We start from the raw sequence: 24,999 nt of genomic DNA on the forward strand, positions 1-24,999 counted from the left end.
TGCATACGTTTTGTTGGGGTTTTTTGCATGACTCATTAAACGACAGTCAGCATTGACAAAAAACAAAAACAATCACTACTGAAAAGCTGTATTTAATTGGCTCATTTGTATTGCTTTTTCCGATTATTATAATCCCACAGTTTGACATACATTGCTTGGATCTCCTCGGCTATGTTCAATTAAAATAAAATTCGTTTCTGTGACGTCGCACAGGCTATTTGATTTTGCTTATGATATCATTTTTATTAATTGTGGTCTAAAAATACATTTTGCAAAGTATTTGTTTGTTGATTCTTTTTTGTTTTGTTTTTAAATCAGATTAGTGCTGACGTTAAGATAAAAGCAATGTGTTTGGGCTTTTTACTTTTGGGCCATATTCTTGCCGCAATCAAAATGACATAATTGTGTTCTTCGTTTTCAAAAGGCCTGTTTCTTTTGTGTTTTTCCCAAATTGAAAACAGAAGAATAAACATATATTAGAGAAACAGTTGGGAAACCAGAACGTTGACCAACCTAAATACTTTTCTGCCTCTTTTCTTGGCTCATTTTTATGGGCGCCTTGCGTGGGCGTTTCTCGTTTAATTTGGGAACTTTCGTTTTATTTTTGTTTAGCGCAGCACGCCCTTTATAAAATTTATTTTCTTCCTCGTTGTTTTAGTTTTTCTGTGAGCGGTTTTATTGTTTATGGCGCGCAACTTGTTTTCAACGAATCTTTTTGGGGTTTGTTTTCCATTTTATGCGGTTTTTGTACTATGATTAATATTGTGTATTGCGTTAGGTCACGGTATTTGTTGATTTGCTCATTGGTTGGGTCGCGGGGATTTTGGTCTTGTGTCCTCGTGTTTTAATAATCAGAATAAGTATTTTCCCCCATGATCATGATCTACGAATGTCATCTTAGTTCTGAGTCACGACCCAAACCCTAAAACGTCATCATAATCCCGCTGGAAAGTGATTTTAGAAAAAACAAACATCTGCAGTCGGCACATTCAGTAGAAAATCAACAATTTTTTTTTCCGACAAACTAGCAATCTTTACAATTTTGCCAATGTGGACATCAAATTTCAGGATCAACAAATTAGTGTTAACTTAGCATTTTTGTTTCGTCGGCGAAAGCTTGCTTTTTATGCAAAGTGTTCTAGAAAATCCGCAAACTAATGCTCTTAAGGGGGCGTGGCGGGTAAAGGGCATTGCTGGCGGTATTTTGTAGCATGTAATCAAAATCATGCGGCTTCCTATCGCCATGTTTTCGTATCTATGTGTGTGTGCGACGACTCTATCAGCGCTATAATGTTGTGTCTGCTGATAAGCAGCGTCTGTCTCACCCATCCACCCACCCAGTAAACTCATAAACCCAACCGAACCCAAACCACCCACACACTCGTGGTGGTTTCTCTCACCGCCATTCTCATGACATAATTTCGCACATGAGCGCACTGTTCGTTGTTGACATATTCTCTCAGCTTCTGTCTGCGTCTCCGTCATGTCGTCACATCTAAAATGCAATTCACAAATTATATTCGGCCTTGTTCTCAATTCCACTTCCGATAGATTTTCTTGAATTCCATATCAAAACTTATATCATGGATAATCTAATTTTAGGCATAAATTAACTAGAAAATATCTAAAACTAAAAAAAATTGTTTAAAATTAAATGGCCCAAAAAGGAAGCTACAAAAAATCTATCAAACCAATTGAAACCGACCTTGTGTCGACTTTCTGTTAAAATTTGATAAGAAAAGATTTGGTAAAAAAATGATTAAAAGTGTTTTTTTTTTTTTAATTAGAAATGTGCTTGAGAACAAGGAATTATAATTATATTGCAGGTTTCTTACTTTTATACTTTTTCCCATTTGGCTAGGTCGTCGAATGTGTTGCTTTGGTGGTGGTGGTGTCGGAGGGCGTAATGGGCGTGACACTGCTGACAACAGTGGGGCAGGTAAAAGCGTTGAATGCATGCAAATCGCGATGGTCTTGAGCATGTAAATTCACTTGTGCATAGAAGTCTCAATATTTGAATCGTTTAAAGTTTTGGTATTGCAGTTTGGGACTATTATTATTTGTTTTATGATTGCATTTATGAAAAAATTTAACTAATCCCTATTTTCTTTCTTTTCCAGGCAAAAATCTTTACAACAATGAACATGTAGCAATAAAAATGGAGCCTATGAAGTCAAAGGCTCCGCAACTACACTTAGAGTATAGGTTTTATAAACTATTAGGATCACATGGTATGTAAACTATCGATTTATAACATTGCAGTACGTCCTACGATCCAACCCTTAACCTTTTTTCAAAGCTGTCGTCCCACCAAACACTAACTTATTGACTAACAAACCAATGTCCACAGACCTCTGCTGGGAAGATAATCCGAAAAAGTTCTAAAGAAGTGCATATTGTACTTATAAATTGAATTTTTCCAATGCTGGTCTAATTTTCCTTGTCACTGTTCAACTCTACAACCCCTCTATATCTTACTAACCTAAAACTACTGAAAGTAAATAAAAGTTTTGCACCGTTACCACCACTTGATTAGTTTCATATATAAACGAATATATTTATAATTTTTGTATAACACTTCTGGTTCCTCGCAAGTGTTAAACGCATTGCGAAAAAAGCATACGACGAAAAGAAAAACATGAATAGATTTTCTCAAGCATATTTTCGGAGGTCGGTGCGTGAAGTGAAAATTGAAAACCATTAACGAATGAAAAACAAAAACTGTATAAACACGTCTTGTATATTGTAAGCTCAGGCTGCAACTGCAACTACTGTTATACTCGCTTATGTAAAACAGCTCGAAAATCACTTTACAGCATATTTAAATCTCTATATATATTCCCTACTATATATATATATATCGATTTCTGAACTATTACCCAACTTTTGATTATTTTTTTTTGTTTGAAATTCCTCTGTTTTCTATTGCTTATTCTTGTTTGTTGTTTATATGAATATATTGCTCTCTGTTCCCCTCCATTATTCATCAACTTCTACAACAATAACTACAACACCAAATACCCAAAATGTTCGCTATAAATTATTAAACAAAAACACCGATAAATTTAAATTTAAATCCGAATCCGATCATCATGCGCTGCTCTCTTTCTATCTATATATTTCTCCCCGTGTCTGCTGCAATCACCACAACATTACAACCAACTCGAAACTGAACTGAATTGAACCAACCATCAAACAACCAACTACAAATAAACAATTGTTGCATAATACATTCTTATGCTATGTTGCTGTAATAATGAACCAACCTCATTCACCATCCCCACCGCCATATTGGACCCTAAATCGGAATTGGAATTGGATTCTGTCTGTATCTGACCGAAATGCAACATCGAAATCAATATCAAAATGCAGCCGATAACGCCCCAGATGGCATACCACGCATTTATCATTTGGGCACTTGCGGTGGCCGTTACAATGCCATGGTTTTAGAGTTATTGGGATTATCATTAGAAGATCTCTTCAATATTTGCGCCCGTAAATTTTCACTTAAGACTGTATTGATGATAGCGAAACAACTTGTAAGTGTGGCATCTTCCAAAGGTGTTTTCGGCGAACGTTAAGCGGGTTTCACTTGACTAAAAAAAAATACTTAAGCTATAAAATAACTAACTTCCTTGAAAAAAACATTACAAGATTTGAAAACCAATGATCAAAACAAACGGCCATTTAAACTGCAATGCAATGCATGTGAGAGAACATTTTAAAGTTTTTTATTTTTCACATTTTTCAATAGTAAATAGTGCATAGTAATCGTTCTGCCTAACGATTATACCTTGTGAAACCCGCCAGCATCTCGTCCATAAACCGATGTTTTTAATTTATAATTTTTAATTTAAACCAAAGTGTCTCAACGGCTAAGATATAGGCTAGCTTTTTGTTTTCTTGAGTTAGTTATTTAGAATTCACGCAATGAACGTTAGCCAAGTTTTTAGTTTACTGTAGATATGTTGAAAAAGTAGAATAAATAATAATAATTTTTTTGTTGCAATTTATATCGTTAAACGGATCTGCAAAAAACTTTTGAAACCACTAAAAGTAATACCCCGAAAGCATGTAAACAAAGCGTCGCATATAGAATTAAATTAAAGGTATACAATTAAACCCTTTTTTGTACATAAAACAATCTTAACTTCTTCGTTTGTGTATGCAAGTAAAAAACAACTGAAATAAAGCCATTATAACAGTTTCGTTGTTAAACTTGTCGATACTTTTACTTCACTAATTTTTTCATTTATTAAACTGACTTTTGTATACGCTCTATTCTCTTTGATGAAAAACGTGCAATGTATATATTTAACTAAAACTACTAACACAGTTGCAAAAGATCTATTGAACCCGCTATCGGAGTTCAGAAAATCCCAAGAACCTGTTATACACACCACATACACAACCACCTTCAAGGACTACTCTAGTATTAAGATTAATTGTAAGCACACACAAAACTGTTAAAGTTTTTTACTGGTTAGGTCAAATGAGGTTCGGAGGAGGAGGATGAGTTGGTAGGTGAGTTTCCATCTCCAGGTTGGTCGTCCAGCAGGCTTTTCCTTGTGTATATGCTTCGAGAATCTCTATTTTTGTTGTTCTTGTTGTGTTTAGCACAGTTGCCGATTATGTATTTATATTTCGCTCGATCTCTGTCGAATTAAAGGTGGTAATATCGTAAGACGCGCTACACTAACCTCCAAAACATGAGCCTATGAGCCGTAACTCCATCGCTCTCTTCACATCACTCTCCCACTTTATCTCTCCTTTTTGTTGTGCCCGACCCGTTAAATTAATAGAAATCCAGCTTTAAAAAAAAAAAAAGTTATATACACAAAAAAAAAAATGTTTTCTATTTTGTATCTCTTATCTTTCTTTCTTCTCTCTCCCATCTCTCTCTTTTTATCTCTTGGTCTCGAATTTTTGCATAAATACAACAAAAACAACAACAAACAACCAATCGAACAACCAAAATACTTTTGTGCGCTGTCCAACACTCGAATAAATAATAAACACTCGCTCGCTTCCTCCAAACAAAATTATATGTCAACCCAACCAACCAACCGACAAAAAAAATCGACCAATCAATCAATCAATCGATCGATCAATCGATAGCAGAGGGTGTACCAGAAGTATATTACTTTGGCCCATGCGGCAAATACAATGCTCTTGTTATGGAGTTGCTTGGTCCATCACTCGAAGATTTATTCGATATTTGCGGCAGACGTTTCACTTTGAAGAGCGTACTTCTGATAGCTATACAATTAGTAAGTACAACCACAACAAAATCCACGAAAAACAAAGTTAAACAACGCAGCGAAAACAACAGAAACCTGCAATCAGTAAAGTTTTCCTAAAGCACGCGCATAGATCTGCACATAATCACATTCACAACTCTGGTAGCCAAGGCCAAAATTAACCAACACTAGTACTAAGATCAAGACCGAAACACTTTGTTTGTTTTGCGTGTGCGTGGGTTGGGGTGTGTATGTGTTTTTACTAGGGTTGCTTGGATCACAATTATATTATACTTTTAACTCTTATTTACTATTTTTTAGATTTTCATTACTAACAAAAAAACAAATAGGTCACTGCCTTTCTATCTCAACTCTCTCCGACTCACTATTAAAATCATTATCGTAGCCGCCTGGTTAAGGTTTAATTTGTACCTAAGTTTTAAGTTTTTTTTTGCATTCATTATAAGGATCATTCATGTGAAATGCTTTTTTACAAAAATAGTTCTTAATTATCAGAAACGAAATTCAGCTAAACCAAAAACAAACGTTCATTGTAATAAAATTAAATTTGCATGTACACATCAATTTGTAGTTTAACTTAGATAATTATTAGTTTTTTTAAATTTATGATTTATCAGCGAAAACAATCAATTAATAATCCGTTCCGTTGCCATCAAAGAACAACCAATTTACGGTAAAAACATAAACAGCTAGTTGAGACACTACAAAAAATTTAAATGAATATGTTAATTAAAATGTAAGCCTATTTTAAAACAAGAGCATTCCATAGGCTTAAAACTATAACTATTAAATGCTCTGGTTTTTACATTATAATATTATAGAATAAACTAATATATTTTTCTTAACTTTTCTCAAAAATTTCAAATATAGCTCCACCGGATCGAATATGTTCATAGTCGGCACTTAATATATAGGGATGTGAAACCAGAGAACTTTCTCATTGGCAGAACGTCAACAAAACGTGAAAAAATTATACATATAATTGGTAAGTCGGCTGTTTTTTTTTAATCCTTTTAATAAAACTTTTGCTAATTTTGCTTCTCAACAGATTTCGGTTTGGCCAAAGAATACATTGATTTAGATACAAATAGGCATATACCATATCGGGAGCATAAGTCCCTAACTGGAACGGCACGTTATATGTCAATCAACACGCATATGGGGCGTGAGCAGTCGCGACGCGACGATCTGGAGGCATTGGGTCATATGTTTATGTATTTCTTAAGAGGTTCACTGCCGTGGCAAGGCCTGAAGGCTGATACACTCAAGGAGAGATATCAAAAAATCGGTGATACGAAACGAGCAACGCCCATCGAGGTGAACTATATACCACTCAGAATATATCACTCTGTCAAAGTGAATGTTAAATTAATGTCTTGCTAAACCCCGACAGGTGCTTTGCGATGGACATCCGGAAGAGTTTGCGACATATTTGCGTTACGTGCGGCGGTTAGATTTCTTCGAAACTCCCGACTATGACTTTCTGCGAAGACTGTTTCAAGACTTATTCGATCGTAAGGGATACACCGACGAGGGCGAGTTCGACTGGACAGGGAAGACAATGGTGAGTTATCGTTTCGTCGACTCCATTAAAATGACACTATTTAAGACACCCAAAGAACACTTAACCCAACGAAAACTCCGCCGAATTTAACACCTTAACCCTAATCTAATTTATAGGAGACATAGGGAAAGCAAACCTTTAGATATATGATGTCCATCCCAGTAACATATCTCGAAAGCACTCTTAAGTTAATTATCATGTAACTCTTAAACCATTTCTAATGATGGGAAACATCAGGCATGACAAAAGGCACTCACCTGAAATAGCCATATTAATAGCACCACCCCGAAAACCACTGTGAATGATACGAATTAACCCAAATATGATTGCAAGTTCCTATTCCTATGGATAGCCAGTTGGTATGATGACCTAATTACTGAAGCTATAACATGGCTGGATCCTTGTTATACCGCCGCTTTCCGCTGCTGCACAGAAGATGGGGGCTCAGTTTGTTCTGAAGTTTGATTCATGTTGCCAACGGCATATGTTTAATATTTCTGCCTTCATTGACTTTAATGAATTATATATTTTTATAAAGCGTCCTTTCCGCTTCCAAGTTAGGATATTAAATTAAAGAGCAATAGAACCAGTAAAAACCCAAACACAACTCCGAAAAATGCAATGTGTTTTAATTTCTTAAGCATACTATTTTTAAATGTCTTGGTTTTGGTATTGAAGTCTTTCTGTGTTTTAATTTTAAGACCAAGGAACAGCTGGACCAAATGAAGGTCATAAAGAATGCACCGCCATCGCATTTGGCCAAAAATAAGTCTGACAAGGTACAAAAAGTATACAAATGCGGAAATATATATTTACATCATTGTTGCATAACTAAGTATGACGCTCGATCGCTCACTCAGTGTTGGTAAACACTTGTTCTCCGTGTGTAAGCTCGTTGCTTTAAGTGGTTAAGCTAGCGTATGTTAAGTACAAAATTAATGAGACTAACTTAAGCAACCAATTGATGCCATTTTTAACAGCACTTTTCTTCTCTCCTTGATCTCTTTTCTCTTTTTTCGGTTGTCAACACCGTTTCATGTGCGTGTAAATCTCTGTGTGTTTTTAAAACAAAACTACTGCTTCATCTATATATAAACATGTTATCGAATTTAAACAAAAAATGCATTCACATCACTGACATAAAACAGTCAACGCCCGTCGGATCTCTGCAAACTGGCCATGAAGTCATCATTTCACCAAATAAAGATCGTCATAATGTTACGGCTAAGGTAAAGTATACAATAAGCAATGTTTTACTATCGCATTCCAAAAAAGAAACCAATTTGTACTCTATATCACTGACAAAATTTACCTCGATTACGTTTTAAAAATATCTATAAGATAAAAGACACTTATCCTCGTTTTAAATTAGCTTTAGCAAACTTTTTCTCTTTGGTTACTCAGTTCCTTACTTCTAACATTCGTTCTTAACTGCTCTTCTTTCTCTACTTATGCTCAACGCTTTTGTTTTGATCCCACTCTTCTTCCCTCCACACAACATTTGATATGTATAAAACTATAGGACGTTTCTTATTTTGATTTTGATGACGAAGTTGATAATGAGAATGAAGAATATATAATACTTCAGGTTAGACGTTGTAGACTTGAAAAATATCTCTGTACTGGTTAGTGTGAATTAAAGTGCTCTTCTACTCTATATATAAATACACACACTTACGTCTGGTTTTAGACTACATTGCTCATTGCTAGGTTAACAAACGACTCTTATATTTTTCGTTCTTAAGCTTCGGTCAATAAAAATGTGCTAAGTTTAGAATTTAGATCTCTGGAAATTAAGTTTAATTGTCTGCTTTACATGAGGCTGAATATTTCCAAGCTATTACTTGTAGAGGAGCTCGACTAACCTAGTATAAAAATTGCACAGACATGCTTGAATCAATCGGTGAATGGGACTTGTAAGAGTCAATTCTAACTTGGTCTAATGTGCGTTCTTAATTCTGCTCTATTATAAATTATTGATTTTGTTCGCTTTAATTGTCTACCTACCGTATGAATTAAAACTATTTTTTTTAGTTATGTTTGTAGCACACTCTTGACTTGCTTTAGTTTTATTTAGACTCACACACACTCACTAAATTAAACACACTCGCATATAAATTTAGAGCAGTCTGTCTCTTTGTTGTACAAAAAAAAAATAATAAATTTTGAAATTGAAATTAATTATTGATAAATTTGCATCAATCCGTTTCCAACAATTGCCCGCTCGCTCGAAAAACTGAACTGAACTGTACCCAATCAAAAAAAAAAAAAACAAAAAATGTAATCAAATCCAATTGTCCAAATCCTTCACCACCACTTCAACCACCACCACCATAACCCGCCCAACCACAGACAAATGCCAAAGGAGGTGTTGCTGCGTGGCCTGATGTGCCAAAGCCGGGGGCAACACTGGGCAATCTAACGCCGGCCGATCGGCATGGTTCAGTGCAGGTAAGTTCGCTGCGACAACCGGCCAGTGTTGTACAACCGTTTTTTCTTTTCCTTCCGTTTCCGTTCCGTTTTATTTCTGTTTTGTCGATCGCTCGCCCGCTCAGTCTTCAGTCTGTAATTGTACATACATTGAAAAAAAAACGTAGCAATCCAGCTCCTGGTCAAGACATAGCATAAATATAAATCAATTTGTATTCGCCTCATTATGTTATTGAACTCTTGTTCGATTGTGATTTTGTACATAATTGCCTAAATATATTTCCTACAATTATTACAACGAAACATTATCTATCGCAGACTGTTATATTTTTGGCCTTTTCAATTCTAATGTTTTCACTTGATTTACTCTACATTAGCTCAACAAGGTACTGAACAATAATCTCTCCTCCCAACGTGTGTTATTCCTACTCCTCTCCACTATAGTTCATTCCACTTCCGTTCAGTTTGATTTTGTTTCTTCAACACGTTTTGTTAGATTTCTTCTTGGGTATTTTTTCTCGGATCTTCCTGATTTATTTTTGAACCTAGAGTTTTCCTTCGATAATAGTGGAACAGATTGTTACTTGAGGATCCTAATAAAAACTGCATGAGAGAAGAAGAAGAAACGTAGCCTTTCTCTTTTTGTGCACGGTGCATGTTTCAGCTGTGCATTAACCAACACTGGTCTAGCCATAACTGTACTTGACTGCATGCCACACACGACATATACTACTCTAGTAAAGCATGGATCACTTACCCCACACCCACAGTCGTAGACTACTAAGTAGAGTTATTATTTTGAGAACTCGGCTGGAGGAACCTCATTTCTCATAAAGCGACATCATTGGCATGCTTTGCGATATGGAGAAACCACTTCTGATGTATCGAATCAAATTCGAAACCCAAACAAAACTTATTACAGAGATTGCCTGAAGATTCGAGCTCGGATGATGATAGCCCCTTTGATGCTTATTATGACAAAAGCGATCCGGATGACGACCCTAAGAAATAAGACACCACACCAAAGACCTACCAACACTACTACTATACTTCCTAATACCACGGCTTCTACTAAAATCTAAACGACATTCTCCTTCGACAAAAGCCAAATCGGGTTACCTTTCCTTTTATTTGCGTTTTACAACACTAGCGCGAGGTATTTGCTATATTAACTTGTTTGTCATCCGATCCTAACATATGTCGTGCGTGTCTTGTACCCGTCCAATATCAATATGTGAGTGTGTGATTTGCAAACTGCAAACTGCAAACGATTCCTGACGTTCCAGGCAATCTCCGTAATAGGCTGAATAAGGGAACTACAAATCTATTCGATCTAAAACCAGCTCGATTTGTTCAAAAACATTGCAGACCAAAATTGTTTAAAAAAATTTTCATTTGGTTATGTAGTGCTACCGAAATAGTCCTTGTTGTGTACAACAGTTTCGTTTCGTGTGATGTCTGTCATTCCAATAAATAGTTTTTGTGTCGACTGTACTTCAAGTGGTTCATTTTTGATTAGCGAAATAAATAAAGCGGTGTAAATCGTTAAATTATGTTTAATCACTACTTACTGTATATACTCGTACTATATGTTTAGTACAAAAGTTATTGACAAGTGGAGACTAATTCTATAATTCTATCCATTCTTTTCTCTGTTCTGTGTCATTCAATTGCAGGTTGTGAGTTCGACGAATGGCGAACTAAATCCGGACGATCCCACGGCCGGACACTCAAACACGCCCATCACACAACAGCCGGAAGTCGAAGTGGTCGATGAAACAAAGTATGTGTTACTCAGGCGATCAATTAATCGGTATATCGATATGTAGACTAACTGTTAGACGTTCTGCGGAATAGGTTGATTTATGTATAGACTAAACCATGAATAAAATCAGTTTGGTGGATACACCGATGTTAAAAACGAACTGGCATCTTAACAGGCTGGATATAGATTAGAATATTCCAATTTTTAAGTTTATAAGTTAGCTGGAATTGTGATATTCTTGGTATTTTCCTAAAAGATATTTTTTTTTTGGAAACCTCTTTCTTTTATAGATTAATCATTGATCATGTTAAACACTACTTAAAGGTAAAGCCAAAATTAATAAATATGAAACGAAATAATAACTTCGTGTTTGATATGTGACTTATATTTATAATAAGTTTAGATAAATAGGCGAATAACACAAAAAGCCAGAAGACATATCGATACATTGATTAACAGATCCACTAGATATATAGTGAATTTTTTTGCTTTGTCGTTTTTAATGCGCAACTTCCGTTTTCCGTTCTCTCTTTCTCTTTCTCCCCCGACCTGTCCACTGCCTCTGCCACTGCCTACGTCTCCCCCTCTGAATCCGTATCCGTATCCGTATCCGAATCCGTATCCGTATCCGTCTCATTTCTGTCCCTTGGTTAACTGTCTCCAGTGGTTCCTTATATTCCAGATGTTGTTGTTTCTTTAAACGAAAGAAGAAGAAATCGACGCGCCAAAAATGACTAGACGGTGTACAATGTAGTCCAGAACGCGAGGCAGTCACTCTGCTGCGCGCCACTTCACATTCAAACTCACGGGATAGCGTATTGAATAATCCGAGTCAGGATTATATCCAGCAGGCAACGTCGCAGCACACGTTGCGTTATCCTCCATCCGCGTCGATGCTGACGCCAACACCAACTACAAACACACCGACACTTCCGTTGTAATTTATATAAATATAAAGCTAAAGCCACATGCAGAATGCAAAATGCAGAAAGCAACAAAAAAAATATTAAATCAAACAAAAAACGAAACCCAACAACAAAACAAAAACAAAAAACAAAAGAAAACCGTAAACATTAAATACACTAAAAAACAGTAAAAACAAACAAAATGAAACCAATTTTGATTAATTATTGTAATGATTGTATTTTATTATTATTTTTATTATTTACCAATTTTGCGTTTATTATATAAATTATTATAATTATTAATTATATTATTAATTAATGCTATTATAAATAAAAAAGAAAACAAAATTCAAACGACTAGAAACGACACGGCAATCCAAGCAAAGAATCAGAATCACTCACACAGCCTAGGCAGCTCCTCCCGTCGGTGTCTTTTGTGAAGGAAATCGGAAAGAAAGCTCCCCAATACCACTACCAATACCGATACCAATACCAATACCCCTCAATACCCAATTGCTCTTAACTGAAGGAAACTTAAACACACAAAAAACCACTTAAAGCATATTTATATATTATATACATATATTAAAAGAGACGAAAACAAAACTAGTGCAGCATCATCTAATGAGAGAGAGAAGAAAACATATTTATACGCAACCAACAAACTTGTAAATTATAATGAATGAAAAAAAGAAAGCGAAAATAAACATCATTTTTTAAAACTATTCAAACTTAATATATATATGCAGCTATATGAAACCAACTTATAACATAATACGTGTACCATTGTCAGGCAAATAGCAAACAATATCAAAGGGTAATTCTAATTGTTGTGATTTGAAGACTTGCTTATTAAATACTGTATTCATAGAGTTTATGTTTTTCCACTCTAACTGGATTTTCTAATTAAACATTTTTAAAGAAAAGCTCGACTTGTAGCACACTTTTCGAATGCATTGTATTTGCTTGCAATCTTAAGTTACACACAAAATGGTTAGCGGCAATATATGTTATTACTCAGATAATCTGACCAAACTGAAAAAAAACCCGAAATCTGTATTCATCACTTCGTGCAATCCAGAAAATAATTAGGGAATAAGATTTAAACTTGTAACTTTTCGCAAAGAGATTAAGTTGTGCTTCCATTTGCAGCTACATGAGTGGGGAAAAACAATGGCACTTTAATATTTTATAGAAAAGAAAGAACTTAAATAAAGAAGAGTAACGTATTGGGAAAACATTTGCTCATCTAAAATAGTGGATTGGTTTTGGTTCAACCACATTGAAAGTCTATGGGGAAATTTAAAGACTTGTATTAATCGAATATATTTCCACCACTCTTTAAAGCAGTAATAACAAATTCCAGCTATGTTTTCCGAGAATTAACAGCCCTTGCAAATGTTATATTGTTGTTGCTTACGGTTACTGTCTTAAAAAGTCCCAACTTTTATTTGCTTTACCTAATTGTTTTGACGAATGCAAAGGCGTTTTAAGTGTTCTAATTAAATCTGTAAATTTATTGTTGTTCGAAATCATCTCTGCAAAAGAAAACTGCTAGTTTTCCTGATAAATATTTTTGCTATTTGTTTGACAATGTCTGTATGTGTGCAGCTATATGATATATCAGAGATATACAGTATACTTGTATGAATCGCCACTCAGCGTAGGCAGCTTGGCTTAGATCTGTTTTGAATGCACTTTTCTAATGCTAATATGTACATATATACACGAAAAGTATTTTGATATATATACACGTCTATGTATCGGATAAATCAAAATGTAGAGATCCCTTTTGGTAGTCGAATTAATTTGGAGCATTTATTTTTTGGATCGTTTCCTAGGTAATTTTTCGTTTACAATGTGCGAGGTTAGAGAAATTAATTTGTTAGGGAACTCTCCTAGTTTCCGCACAGATCTATCACTTGATAGGTAAATACTAATGTACTGAGCCATTTCTTTGATATTACGTGATATGAGTACTAAAAAACTACATACTAAGAAAGTTGCCTGCAGCTATTCCCACTTCCCACTTTCTCCCTTCCCATACACACACATCTCCGACTCTGAACGAATTTGTTTTCCCTGTACACTCACTCCTCCATGAAACGTGAAGAGTAATGCTAAAATGAATAAATCGTATGGAATATATATTTTAAACAAGTTTTTTATACTTATTACAAATATACATATAACAAGGAAAACAAAAATAGCATTAACTATACAAGAACAAGGCAAATTTATCGTGTTTTTTTGCAATCTTTCTAGCATAAAACCAGGAAAAGAAACCTTAAAAACAAAACAGTAAATCAAATTTCAAATTTTACATGGATTACATTGCATATAAAATTAACCCAAATTTCCTGTATAGTTAAAAAACTCATTTGTATTATATATAAAATATTAAAGATACACAAACAAATTACGCTAAAATTGACATTTCTATGATGAAGATGGTGGAATCCGGAAAAACCAACAAAACCGCACTAGTTTATATAAAATAAAATATAACAAATTATACATACATAATGTACTTTAAATGTTGATAAACAAAAACACAAATAACCCATGCATTGATGATTTATATATTCAAGAAAGGAAATTTACATATTTGCGACACAAATCGAGCAGAGCGGAGCAGATCCGAAGATAACAAAAATAAAGCGTTTAATGGTTGGCAAGCAAGCAGTGCACGCAGGCCTTTTGCTATTTGCAGGTATAGCAGTTAACATTGTTAACTGCGGCAAAGCAGTTTTAAAACAAAAGTAAATCGAAAAATATTTAATTCTAATAGATCGAAAAATAACGCGAGTGACGAAGTCCCAGAAATATTTTCCAACTGGTGTGTTGTAGGCATTATATCGATTGCGAACGCGAAACAAGTAAAATAACAACAGAAATATTGTGTAAAAATGATTTATTATTAATGTATAAGTATAACAGCAACAACAAATGATAACATTAAACGATGTAAGCAAACCAAGGAGAAAAACAACCAACAAAAGAACAAACACAAAAAAATGAAAATAAAAAAAAAAACAAGAAAAAATTAAAACCGAAATAAATGAAAAATTATTGAAAAAAAACCCCGTTTTTTGTACCATATCTGGAACGCTACTTAGGCTAATTAATGGAAATCTTTTTTATGTTTAATAAATTATGATAAACTAATAGGCTTTGCAGAGAAAACAAAAGAATTAGACAAATTACGATGCGGTTGATTATGCTAATTGATAGATCATGTGCCTCTAACAGTCACCTCACGATCGGTCCACGCTCCTCCCATCTGGTGTTCCTTACTCATTTCACAAGCTCGAGCAAATCGCAGGCGCCTTATTTCACGTCAATAGAATTGCACATTGTTTTGACGTAGCCAATAGTGCCGTTATAATTAGTATTTTACAGTAACTATTAGTAATAGGTAAACAATATAGCACGTCTGAATTCCAATCGATTACTCCATCCATTTTAATTAGGAACTCGGCGGTTTAGTATCTTCATATCTCCAAAACATCCGTAAAACCTAACAAACTTTTACTAATAGTTTTACATGCTTTGAGATTGTGAAATCTATATATTAACGGGGTTAACGATAGCTTACCATTACTTAATTTCGGTAATTGGAAAAGTAAGTTTATTATACTCATTTGACTTTAATACAAATACCTGTTTTTGGTAGTTGTTAAAGACACTTTGTTATACTCTTTGCGCCCTGCATTTAAATGAAAAATTTATATTACCTAGCAAAATTTCGGTACAAAATTGAATAGCAAACTTAAACGAATTATGTTGGCGCTTTTTTGATTAAGTTTTATTTACATGTTAATAGGTTATTTGGCATATAAGTGTAATGCCATATAATTTCTTGTTATTCCCGAATGTTTTGGCAACCCTGATTTAGGCCATAACTAAAAAAACCGTTAGTTATTTGTATTACCAATTAGCCGGGACGCAAACCGCAGAGAGCTTTTGCTTCCGGCCACAAAGTGGGGGCAAAGTAAAAGTCGCGATCCTACATCTTGGCTAAGGTCAGGCGCCTTTAAATGCTGGCCAAAGTGAACGGATGCAATTACTCAATTGCTCTGGCCTTTGTGCAATGCATCTGTGTTGTCCGTTAAAATGTGTGTGTGTGTGTGTACGAATGCTTTATGCTGGGCCCAAGACAATTAGCGCTATTGCCAAACGAGCAGCGGTACACACAGGTGAACGCTCGCGAGTGGGAGAGCGAGCTTTAGGAGCGGTTTCTTACCTGCTTAACCTGCTGCTCACGTCTGGTCTTCGTTAGTGGGAGCGTGGAGCGTGGAGCGTCGAGCCCGCGAAAGATATTCAAGCGAACTACCAAATCTCGACACCGTCAGTCTGCGAGACCGCCTCAAGCGATCAACACCTGTGAGCAGTTAAAAACAGAAAACCAATTCAATTCAAATCGCAACCCAAGCCAGCCCAACCCAACCCAACCTGTACTACCAATTAGCAGGCTCTTAACTCAACCGAAGTGAAAGAAAAGTGGCTGAGAAAAAAAAAAAAAAAGGGAAACTCAGGCGGTATGCAAGTGCAGAAGGCAGCCCAACCAGATGAGCCCAACCCACCAACCCAGCCGATTGAGATTCCGAACGCAGCACATGCCGCTGGAACAGTTTTAGCCTAGAGAGTTGCTTTATTTTGGCCACAAAGTGGGCAGAGAGGAGAAGGCGGAGACCTGCTGAGTGTGTTCACTGTGGAGAGTGGAGTGGTGTGGAGTGTGTGTAGCTGGTTCGAGAGATCAGTGGAAAACCAAACAAACTCAGACCGCAGCCAAATCGAAACAAAACAAAAGCGCCACAAACGAACAGCAGCATGAATCAAACGCAAGTGAATAATTTTCTCAAGTGCTTCCTGCAAATCGATGAGCCCGCCGCCAACCGCTGGGCATCACGTCACGAAGGAGAGGATCATGACGATCACGACGACCATGACCACGACCACGATCACGACCACGATGATGAGGATGTGAGTGGAGTGCTGGTGGCCAAGGTCACCGCCATGGTGGTGCTATTCTGCGCCAGCACCATTTGCGGCTCCATTCCCTTCCTGCTGAACCGCTGCTACCGCTGGACGGAGAACCAAACGAATGCCAGGTCAGCGATCGTTGTGAAATGCCTGCTGTACTTCGGAGGCGGCGTCCTGCTGGCCACCACCTTCCTCCATCTGCTGCCCGAAGTGCAGGAGGTGGTCGAGGAGCTGCAGGAGTGCGGCATCGTCGGCGAGCTCAGCTTTCCGCTGGCCGAGTTGCTCATGTGCTGCGGCTTCTTCCTCATGTACTTCATCGAGGAGGCCATGCACACGTATGTCCACCATCACCAGAAGGACGAGGCGGGCGCCGCCTTTGAGCGGGGTCACAGCATCCGGAATAGCCATCTACTGAAACCCAGCGAGGCCACCGCACCCACTGCCCCATCGACGCAGTCCTTGGCAGGCACCGCCGAACTGGGAACCCTCTCGGTGCAGAATCTCCTGCAGAGCGATCTGGAGCAGCAGAAGTTTGCCTCTAAGCCGCAGAGCAAGGTCAATGGACACGGACACAGTCATGGCCATGGCCATGGCCATAGCCATCTGCCAGTGATGGCGGATGATGCCTCCGCCGGCGACATGCTGGCCTCCTCGCTGCGCGGACTCTTCATTGTGTCCGCTCTGTCGCTGCACGAGCTCTTCGAGGGCATGGCCATTGGCCTGGAGAGCTCCGCCAGTTCGGTGTGGTTCATGTTCGGCGCTGTGTCTGCCCACAAACTGGTTCTGGCCTTCTGCGTGGGCGTCGAGCTCATTGTGGCCCGCACCCGGATGACCCTGGCCATTGTCTACGTGCTGACCTTTGCCGTGGTCAGTCCGCTGGGCATCGGCATCGGCATCCTGATCAATCATGGCCAGGAGACGAGCGGACCAAGTCTGGTATCGGCCATCCTGCAGGGCTTCGCCTGCGGCACACTCATCTATGTGGTGTTCTTCGAGATCCTCTCGAAGAATCGATCCGGTCTGCGTGCCTACCTAGCCCTATTTGTTGGCTTCCTCGTCATGTTCGGCCTGCAGCAGTTGAGTGAGTATTCAAAATGAATGAGTTACACAAAATAGCATCGCAGAATCTCCCTTGATGATCGATTTTTATTTGGTTTTGTTTAGTTTGTTTGAAACGAGAAAGACCGGAGCTTGTGAATATTCATGACAGAATGATTAAGTTCGCAAAACCAGTGAGCGTAATCATTATAAGCTTAATGTTAAAAAAAAAACAAAAATTTTTTTTGTATCTTGCCTAGTCAAATGATTGTTTTGAGTGATATAGTACAAAAGCCAGCAAGGACGTGTTTAAATCTTTCCATACTTAAATCTAAAATGGTCTACATTAAGTTTTTATTATTTTAATTTAAAAAAAAATCAATAATGATTATTTTGGTCCTGTGAATGACATTTTCTTTACTATGCTGTTAAACTTTCGTTTAAGGAAAATTTATTATTTTTTAAGCTGTCACTTGTCTCTCAATACTAAAATGTACATCCGTAGACAATTGGTGTTAATTAAAAATAAGTACATGCAAATACTGAGCGAGATTCCTTTACATGTAAATATTTATTAAATTTATCGACACTTTTAAATTCAGGCACTGTTGCTCGATAGTTAATTTAATACTTTTATGTATTTGCTGATAATTTAGAGACCAGGCTTAGGGATAATTAGTACGATTGTCGGCGGGCTGTCAGATGAGATTCTTTAACCGGAATCGATTCGGGTGAATTGGGAACAGGTTCTATATCGCTGATCCGCTGGAAGCTGCGTGGTTGGCCTTGTAACAGACCTTGCTGCGGTTTATTTTGTTAACCGACATATAAATATGTTTGTCTGTGTACCTAGCAAACAGATGAAGTAAAAATCACGTTCCTGACATGAAGTCATCGCAAAAAGTCCGGGGGTTGCCCATGCGAAAAAGTACCGTGAAAACCACATATAACTTCGGACAGATGAGCACGGGATGTAAATTCAGGAAAAAAAAGTGTTCGCTACCAATATGTGATTAACCGAAAGTCGGATAAGTAAATATATGGGCAAGATAGGAACGGGAAAAACCGCTCATAAATCATAGCTTAGATTGGGGTGATTGAAATGCGTTCCACTGGTAGCGACTTCTCGCTACTATGACGAAAAAGTTTAGCAATCAATGGAGAACTGTGTGTAAATAACCCTGAGGAAATGGGGTCTGCCAGATAAGAATTGGCTTTCTTCACACTTAAGACTGTTCTACCTCAAACGGAGGTTAGTCAATTGTTTTGCTAACTTTGTACCATTCCTTCGCTTACAGCTTCCGGTGGTGGACACGGTCATAGCCATAGCCACAGTAGCTGCTCATCGTCCAGCCACACAGACGATCACCATGAGACTGAGACCAGGTCGGGCTCGGGCCACGCCCACGACCATGATCACGACCACGATCACCCACCTCACCATAACCACGCCGAGGAGCTGGCCGCGGTCCACAACTACGAGCAGCAGCTGCAGCTCCTGCGGCAGGTGACCCAAAAGCTGCTCGAAGCACACCCCAAGAAGGACGCCTAGGTGGTAGACTGCCCAGCAGAGTTTTGATCTAATTATTGTATTATATATGTATTTATGTAGACATAAACTGTAATCATAGTGAAAGTAAAACCAAATTAAATATAACAAAGTTATCTTTTATTCTATTAGCAAGGTGTTGAAGAAAAATGCACCTTTTATTTTGCTTTTTAGTTTTATTTATTTATAATTTAATAATACAATTCTAGCATGCGGTATATGGGTATATAAATTAAATATATTGCTGGGCACAACCAGTCCTTTAAGTGGTTTTTGTCATTTATGGCACCCATAAACACGAAACGTTTTTGTTATCATTAAATTAAATATATTTTAAAGTGTTTTCTCATAAATTTGAATACCTGCTTATGATTTATTGAGCTGTTGTATTTTTAGCCAGTCAAGGCCAACAAAGCACCCATATGTTATTTAAGAAAGCTTTTCAATAAATAGTTTTTTTTTAATTTTTTTTAAAAAGGCAACATGAAAAGTTTTGCATTCAATTTCACTCTTCCTTATGGCTTTTGCCTAAAACTCAGCTAACTAACTGGATTTAAAGCCAATAAAATTAATAAATTGTATAAATAACATAACAAGTTTTGAAAGGAATTTTATAACTGCTAAAAAAGTATTGCATAAAAAAGGAACAATATTTATCAAATCGGGTTTTCGGTTATCTGCACAAGGATCTGTATTTATGCTAAATATTTTAATAAATCAAGATTGAAAAAAGCTCTTTACATGGCCAAAAGTTGCTTAAATTTGGTCATATGTATATATTCTGTAGTGTCAATTGGTTTGGCTGGCATCGTAAATTATTTACGTTTACAAGATCCAGAGCAAGCTGCTTAAACGTGTTACAAATATATTTCTGGCATTTCAAACTGGGTTGTATTCTGAAGTTTGATTGCTTTCACGAATTTTTGTAGAATACCCGCCATAAAGCGAAGTACGTGCCTGGGCATAGAGTTCCCCCCATCAGATTTTAGCCAGGCCCCGTTTGGGGCGCCAAGTTGATTCTAGGCATTGTGAAATTTCAGCACGATATCTCAACAACAGTTGGCGAATCGTAAAGTGGGGTGGACTTATGAACAAGGCCTTGTTGCCAGGTCTGGGTTCATCATGTGATCGTGCTGCTTTTGTCCCATAGACCACAATAAACACAATTTCCAGCTGATAACTTCGGTGCTTGCGTACATTTTTAACACGATATCTCCACACAATGCGCAGACCGGTTTCAAGTTGGCCCCGCTGCTCTTTCCCACCGGTCCACTATCTCTTTCTTTTTTTTTTATTTTTTTTGATAACTCAGATAAGCGAATGTTCTCCGCTCGAGCCAAACTGGCAGCCAGCCCAACATCAGGCCCTACTCCCCCCACGCCCCATCCCACCGATCCCCAACGGACGGATTGCAGCGGAAATTAGCGCGTCAAGTGTCAAGTGTGAATTTGTTAGGCGGTAAACATGCCTGACAGCAGATGAAAACATCTCGGTGGCTTAATTAGCGCCATCGGTTGATCTTATTTACATCTGCTGTTGCCGATGTCGATGCCAAACCCGATGATGCTGTTGCTGTTGATACTGAAAGATACTGTTTCCAACGGAACTCCCCTTATCGGCCCGCACTCAAAACGCTATCCGTCTCTAACTACTATCAAGAGTATCTCGGGGGAGGGCACACACCTTAAATTGTTGCAATAGCCGCGGGGCTGAAGGCTTAACGGCAAACGGAACAGGTAATCTCTAATATTCTTGCCTGATAGGCACAATATTATCATTTGAACCCAAGCTCTTGAACCAAATATACTAGACGAGCGTTCGCAGTAAATCATATAAAACAGTGGTATGCGATTAGCCTAAACAAAAGATGTTGACAAAAAATATCATTTTTGTTTTTTGACTGACACTTGACTGAGGTGCTGATTTCCGCTAGTGAGTAAACGTAATTTCCGAATTTGTATTTTTGGATTCAGTAAATACCAAAGGCGTACGAATGATTTAAAAAAAATGGATTCTTTATCACAAAGGCATATCGAAATTTTGTTTTACATCTCTAAAGATGTAACGTAAATTTTATTATTCTTTTCAAAGAATTCATTTCACCTATGTCTTTGTGTAAAGTAATTTCTTTAAAATTGTTATACTTTCCTACAAGTAAAGAACAAATAACGATTGGCTCAGCCTAAAAGTATGTGCTCATTATTTTTCGAACCAAAAATGTACGCACACTGCACGAATGTCCATAATATAAAATAGAGAGTTAGCTAAATCAGCTTCAATCCCGAAAAATAATAACAAACTATAGTATTTGTGATAAAATTTTAATATTTGCAACTTTACTTGATGCTTTTTATAAATAATAGAATTTTTATATTAATTTGTAGTTAATTTTATGACATTCATAACGTGGCAGATACAATATATTTGTTCGTTTTCAAGCGGGGCTGCTACATAACGTCTTTGGGAATTCGGGTGGGGTACTTAACCATTATAACGTATCTAGTCGGCATAAATATGGTTTTAGTTTTCTAATACACATTAACACTGATCTTTTAGCATTGGCCAATAAATACAATTTCTTTTGCATTTGCTACATACAATTGAATTCTTTGCTACGTATGCTCAACTAATTTAACATTTAACCAATTTGCTAAATAATTTATTTAGTTTACGAAGAATTTCGGTACTAATGTACTAATTTATGTACAAATTAGGTGACCTATGAGCTAATTCAAATGTTCAGCTCTAATTATATAAATATTGCAAGCCAAATGTAGCAGGGACTGGACTACACACAGTTTGGTTAAACGGCTCTAAACGTAAGTAGATAGATTAAAACACAGTCTTATTTATGTATGAAGAAATCCAATAATCCAATGGGGCAAACCAAACAACAGGAGCAGGCTGGCAGGCAAGCAAGGTACGAAAGGTACGCATAGGATATGTGTGGTGGTCCAGCTCGGTCCAGCTCAATCTTTAGGCCGCCGCCGGGGTCACAGAATGCGTGGCCAAGAATCTCGGGGTCTGCTGGAGGGGCTGCTGCTTCCAGGGACGTCGCTTCAATTGCGTCTGCTGCGAGCCAGTCAATCTGGAAATTGTTTTAAAGAAATTTAAACCCTTGATTCTACTGGATTCAGCTAAACGACATCACTTACCGGTTGTATTTGGATAGCTTGCGCCGCTTCATCGGCGGCAGTCCGTCCATGTCAAGTCGTGGGCCTACGAAGCCAAAGTTGCCCACTGTTCCCGCGAGGGGAGCTGAAATAATTGAGGCAACGGGAAACAACTAATGCTAGGTCAACTTCTCATGCTGAGACTCTTACAGTGCTTTCGTTTGTTGTTGCGGTGCACCTGATTGATGGGCAGCAGTGGGGCACTGGATCCGCTCTCCAGGTGCGACTGATGTCGCCGGATGCTGCAGCTGCGTCCCCGGCAACCCTTCAACTGATCCAGCGCATCGTGCATGTGGGATCTCTCTCCAGGCGTTAGACTTGCTGCGCGATTTGTGGTCTCAAAGCGATCTGAAGAGAAAATATAACCCAACATTCATTTGGCAAGTTATTTAATTATTTTTTAAGCATAGTCTATAGGGAATTTTTTGAACAGAAAATTTCTAAAATGTTTTAATTGATCAAATAAAACATATATATATGTTTCATATATTATATAAGAAAATATATGAAACATAAATGAGTAATTTTCTTATTTTAAAAAATATTTTAAAAATTGTTTTTCTCAAGTTTTGTCCCAGTAAAGACCATTCGAAAACAAAAAAAAAATGTAAATGTATTTGGTTAAATAACACTATAAACTAGTCTTGCATTGTAGCATTTATAAAAATATAAACTTTTGACCAAACTTTTGTTTTCTTAAAGATCTTACCAATGGTCAGGTTGTAGAAGGTAATGAGGCCCGTGGTGAACTCGCAGTACAGATAGTTGTGAGTGGCGTTGATGGTCCTTAGGCAGGAGTAGGTGTTGTTGTTGGCGTTCATGCAGAAGCAGAAGGGACTGTCATTCCAGAGGGGAGCCGTGCGCCAGTGCTGGTTGTCGTGGGAGAAGCAGTTCATCTTCTCGGACAGGCACTCCTTCTCCAGGCGGGCCTTCTTGATGCGCTTGCGCTCCTTCTTGCGCTGTCGCTCCTCCTTCAGCTTCCTGCGCGCCTCGCGGGCCATTTCCTTGGAGTCGGCATGGCTGGATACGAGGTCATCGGAGGTTACAAATTGTCCAATTATGCAAACTCAACGGATATCACTCACCTCTCGCCCACATCGGGTTCGCAATAGCACTCGGCCCGCGGGGAAAAGCGATGGGTCTGCGGCTCTTCCAAGGAATCGAATGCATTGGCACTCCCATACCCGCGGAACACTTCCTTCTGGCCGGCGACGATGCTCGTCTTGGGCGTGCTGCTCACCTCGGTGAAGTAGCTCATGTTGAACTCCGGCCCGGCTCCACTGTCTAGAGTGGGATCAGTGCGCCGGCGGTTTTCGGTCCGCCGACCAGCGGCCAACGCCTGCTTGTTGCTCTCCCTCAGCTGCTTCTTCATCTCCTTCAGCTTGGCAATCTTGTCCTTGAGGAGCTTGATCAGCATATCGATTTGGTTCCGGGAGGTGCGCCACGTCTTCTCGTCGTCGTAGATCACATTGGAGCAGTTCACCTTACCCGTGGCCGCATCCACAAAGCACCGATGACCGCCTCGCTCCAGGAAGTTGGTGCTGGAGTTGGAAGCGTGCAGCTCGTGCTCATTGAACTTGAGCTCCAGGGTCTCCAGAGTGCTCTGTATCTGCTGGATGACCTGGGCAATCGACTCGTTAGAGCTACTTCCGCCCAAATCCCGCTTGCTGCGATGCGTGTGCTCGGCCAGTTGATCGACGACCCGGTCGAGACCCAGCAACTCTTCCATCTCGAAGGGTAGTTCCGTGTGAAACACCTCCCGCTTGTTTCGCCGCCGGCCCGGGCCATGGTGTGTCCGCTTGCTTACGCGATGCAATCCGGCGGATGGGGCGCGGATCTTGGTGTAGACCACTCCGTCGGGCGTGAAGCAAGCGCAGTTGCGCTGATATTGCTTTCGCGGCATGGCCGCCAACTGGTGCTCTAACTGGAGCTGGAATAAATATGACAAGGTTAGTTTGATTTCATTGATCATTGGCAGCTACAGATCGAGTCGACTTTTAAATGAGCTCCGAGCTAGAGCTTGCTGTTTGTCTTATTCATGAGCTATAATTCCATTAACTCATTTGAAACAGCTTAGCTCGAGTAGCTCACAAAAACAAACAAACAAAAAAAATGGTTAAACAGCTCGTGTCAAATATATTTGGCCAGGCAACTTTTCGTTCAACTTTATAAGCTTCTTTAAACTCTTCGGACTAAGACTTGAAATTTCTGAATATCCACGCGAATTCTTTAGCAAAAGAATGATTGCAAATAACAGTGAAAAAGTGATCCTAGCCATACAAAATTTGCCAGTGATCATCAACAGGCTTATACATTTTCAACAAATCG

The 24,999-nt window shown here is 38.2% G+C and overlaps 3 protein-coding genes across 16 annotated transcripts in view; 2 read left to right on the top strand and 1 right to left on the bottom strand.

Moving 5' to 3' along the window:
- Window positions 1-12,036, top strand: part of LOC108135077 (casein kinase I) — a 30,058-nt gene extending 18,022 nt beyond the window's left edge. For 2 of the 14 annotated variants that reach the window (XM_017255633.2, XM_017255640.2), the window contains exons 4-12: window positions 2,121-2,231; window positions 3,373-3,539; window positions 6,132-6,246; window positions 6,310-6,578; window positions 6,655-6,825; window positions 7,974-8,054; window positions 9,178-9,276; window positions 10,932-11,038; window positions 11,685-12,036. In XM_017255633.2, the coding sequence (XP_017111122.1) occupies window positions 2,121-2,231; window positions 3,373-3,539; window positions 6,132-6,246; window positions 6,310-6,578; window positions 6,655-6,825; window positions 7,974-8,054; window positions 9,178-9,276; window positions 10,932-11,038; window positions 11,685-11,754 (1,190 nt within the window). In that variant the 3' untranslated portion in view covers window positions 11,755-12,036. Of the gene's footprint in view, window positions 1-2,120; window positions 2,232-3,372; window positions 3,540-5,118; window positions 5,271-6,131; window positions 6,247-6,309; window positions 6,579-6,654; window positions 6,826-6,941; window positions 7,424-7,973; window positions 8,055-9,177; window positions 9,277-10,931; window positions 11,039-11,684 lie in introns of those variants that run through there. The other 12 variants (XM_017255636.2, XM_017255635.2, XM_017255638.2 and 9 more) reach the window with 12 other exon arrangements.
- A 4,230-nt stretch (window positions 12,037-16,266) lies between these two features.
- Window positions 16,267-19,614, top strand: LOC108135128 (zinc transporter ZIP1). The gene is made up of 2 exons (XM_017255736.2): window positions 16,267-17,992; window positions 19,248-19,614. The coding sequence occupies exons 1-2, from the start codon at window positions 16,759-16,761 to the stop codon at window positions 19,499-19,501; spliced, it is 1,488 nt and encodes a 495-aa protein (XP_017111225.1). The 5' UTR covers window positions 16,267-16,758; the 3' UTR covers window positions 19,502-19,614.
- A 2,189-nt stretch (window positions 19,615-21,803) lies between these two features.
- LOC108135088 (extracellular sulfatase SULF-1 homolog) overlaps window positions 21,804-24,999 on the bottom strand; it is a 32,177-nt gene continuing 28,981 nt past the window's right edge. The window contains exons 6-10 of the mRNA XM_017255659.2: window positions 23,757-24,601; window positions 23,381-23,691; window positions 22,822-23,019; window positions 22,654-22,756; window positions 21,804-22,586 (exon numbers count right to left, since the gene is read on the bottom strand). Coding sequence (XP_017111148.1) covers window positions 22,475-22,586; window positions 22,654-22,756; window positions 22,822-23,019; window positions 23,381-23,691; window positions 23,757-24,601 — 1,569 coding nt within the window. The 3' untranslated portion in view covers window positions 21,804-22,474. The remainder of the gene's footprint in view (window positions 22,587-22,653; window positions 22,757-22,821; window positions 23,020-23,380; window positions 23,692-23,756; window positions 24,602-24,999) is intronic.

Source organism: Drosophila elegans, unplaced genomic scaffold (assembly GCF_018152505.1).
Source record: "Drosophila elegans isolate 14027-0461.03 unplaced genomic scaffold, ASM1815250v1 contig_476, whole genome shotgun sequence".
Classification (NCBI taxonomy): Eukaryota; Metazoa; Arthropoda; class Insecta; order Diptera; family Drosophilidae; genus Drosophila; species Drosophila elegans.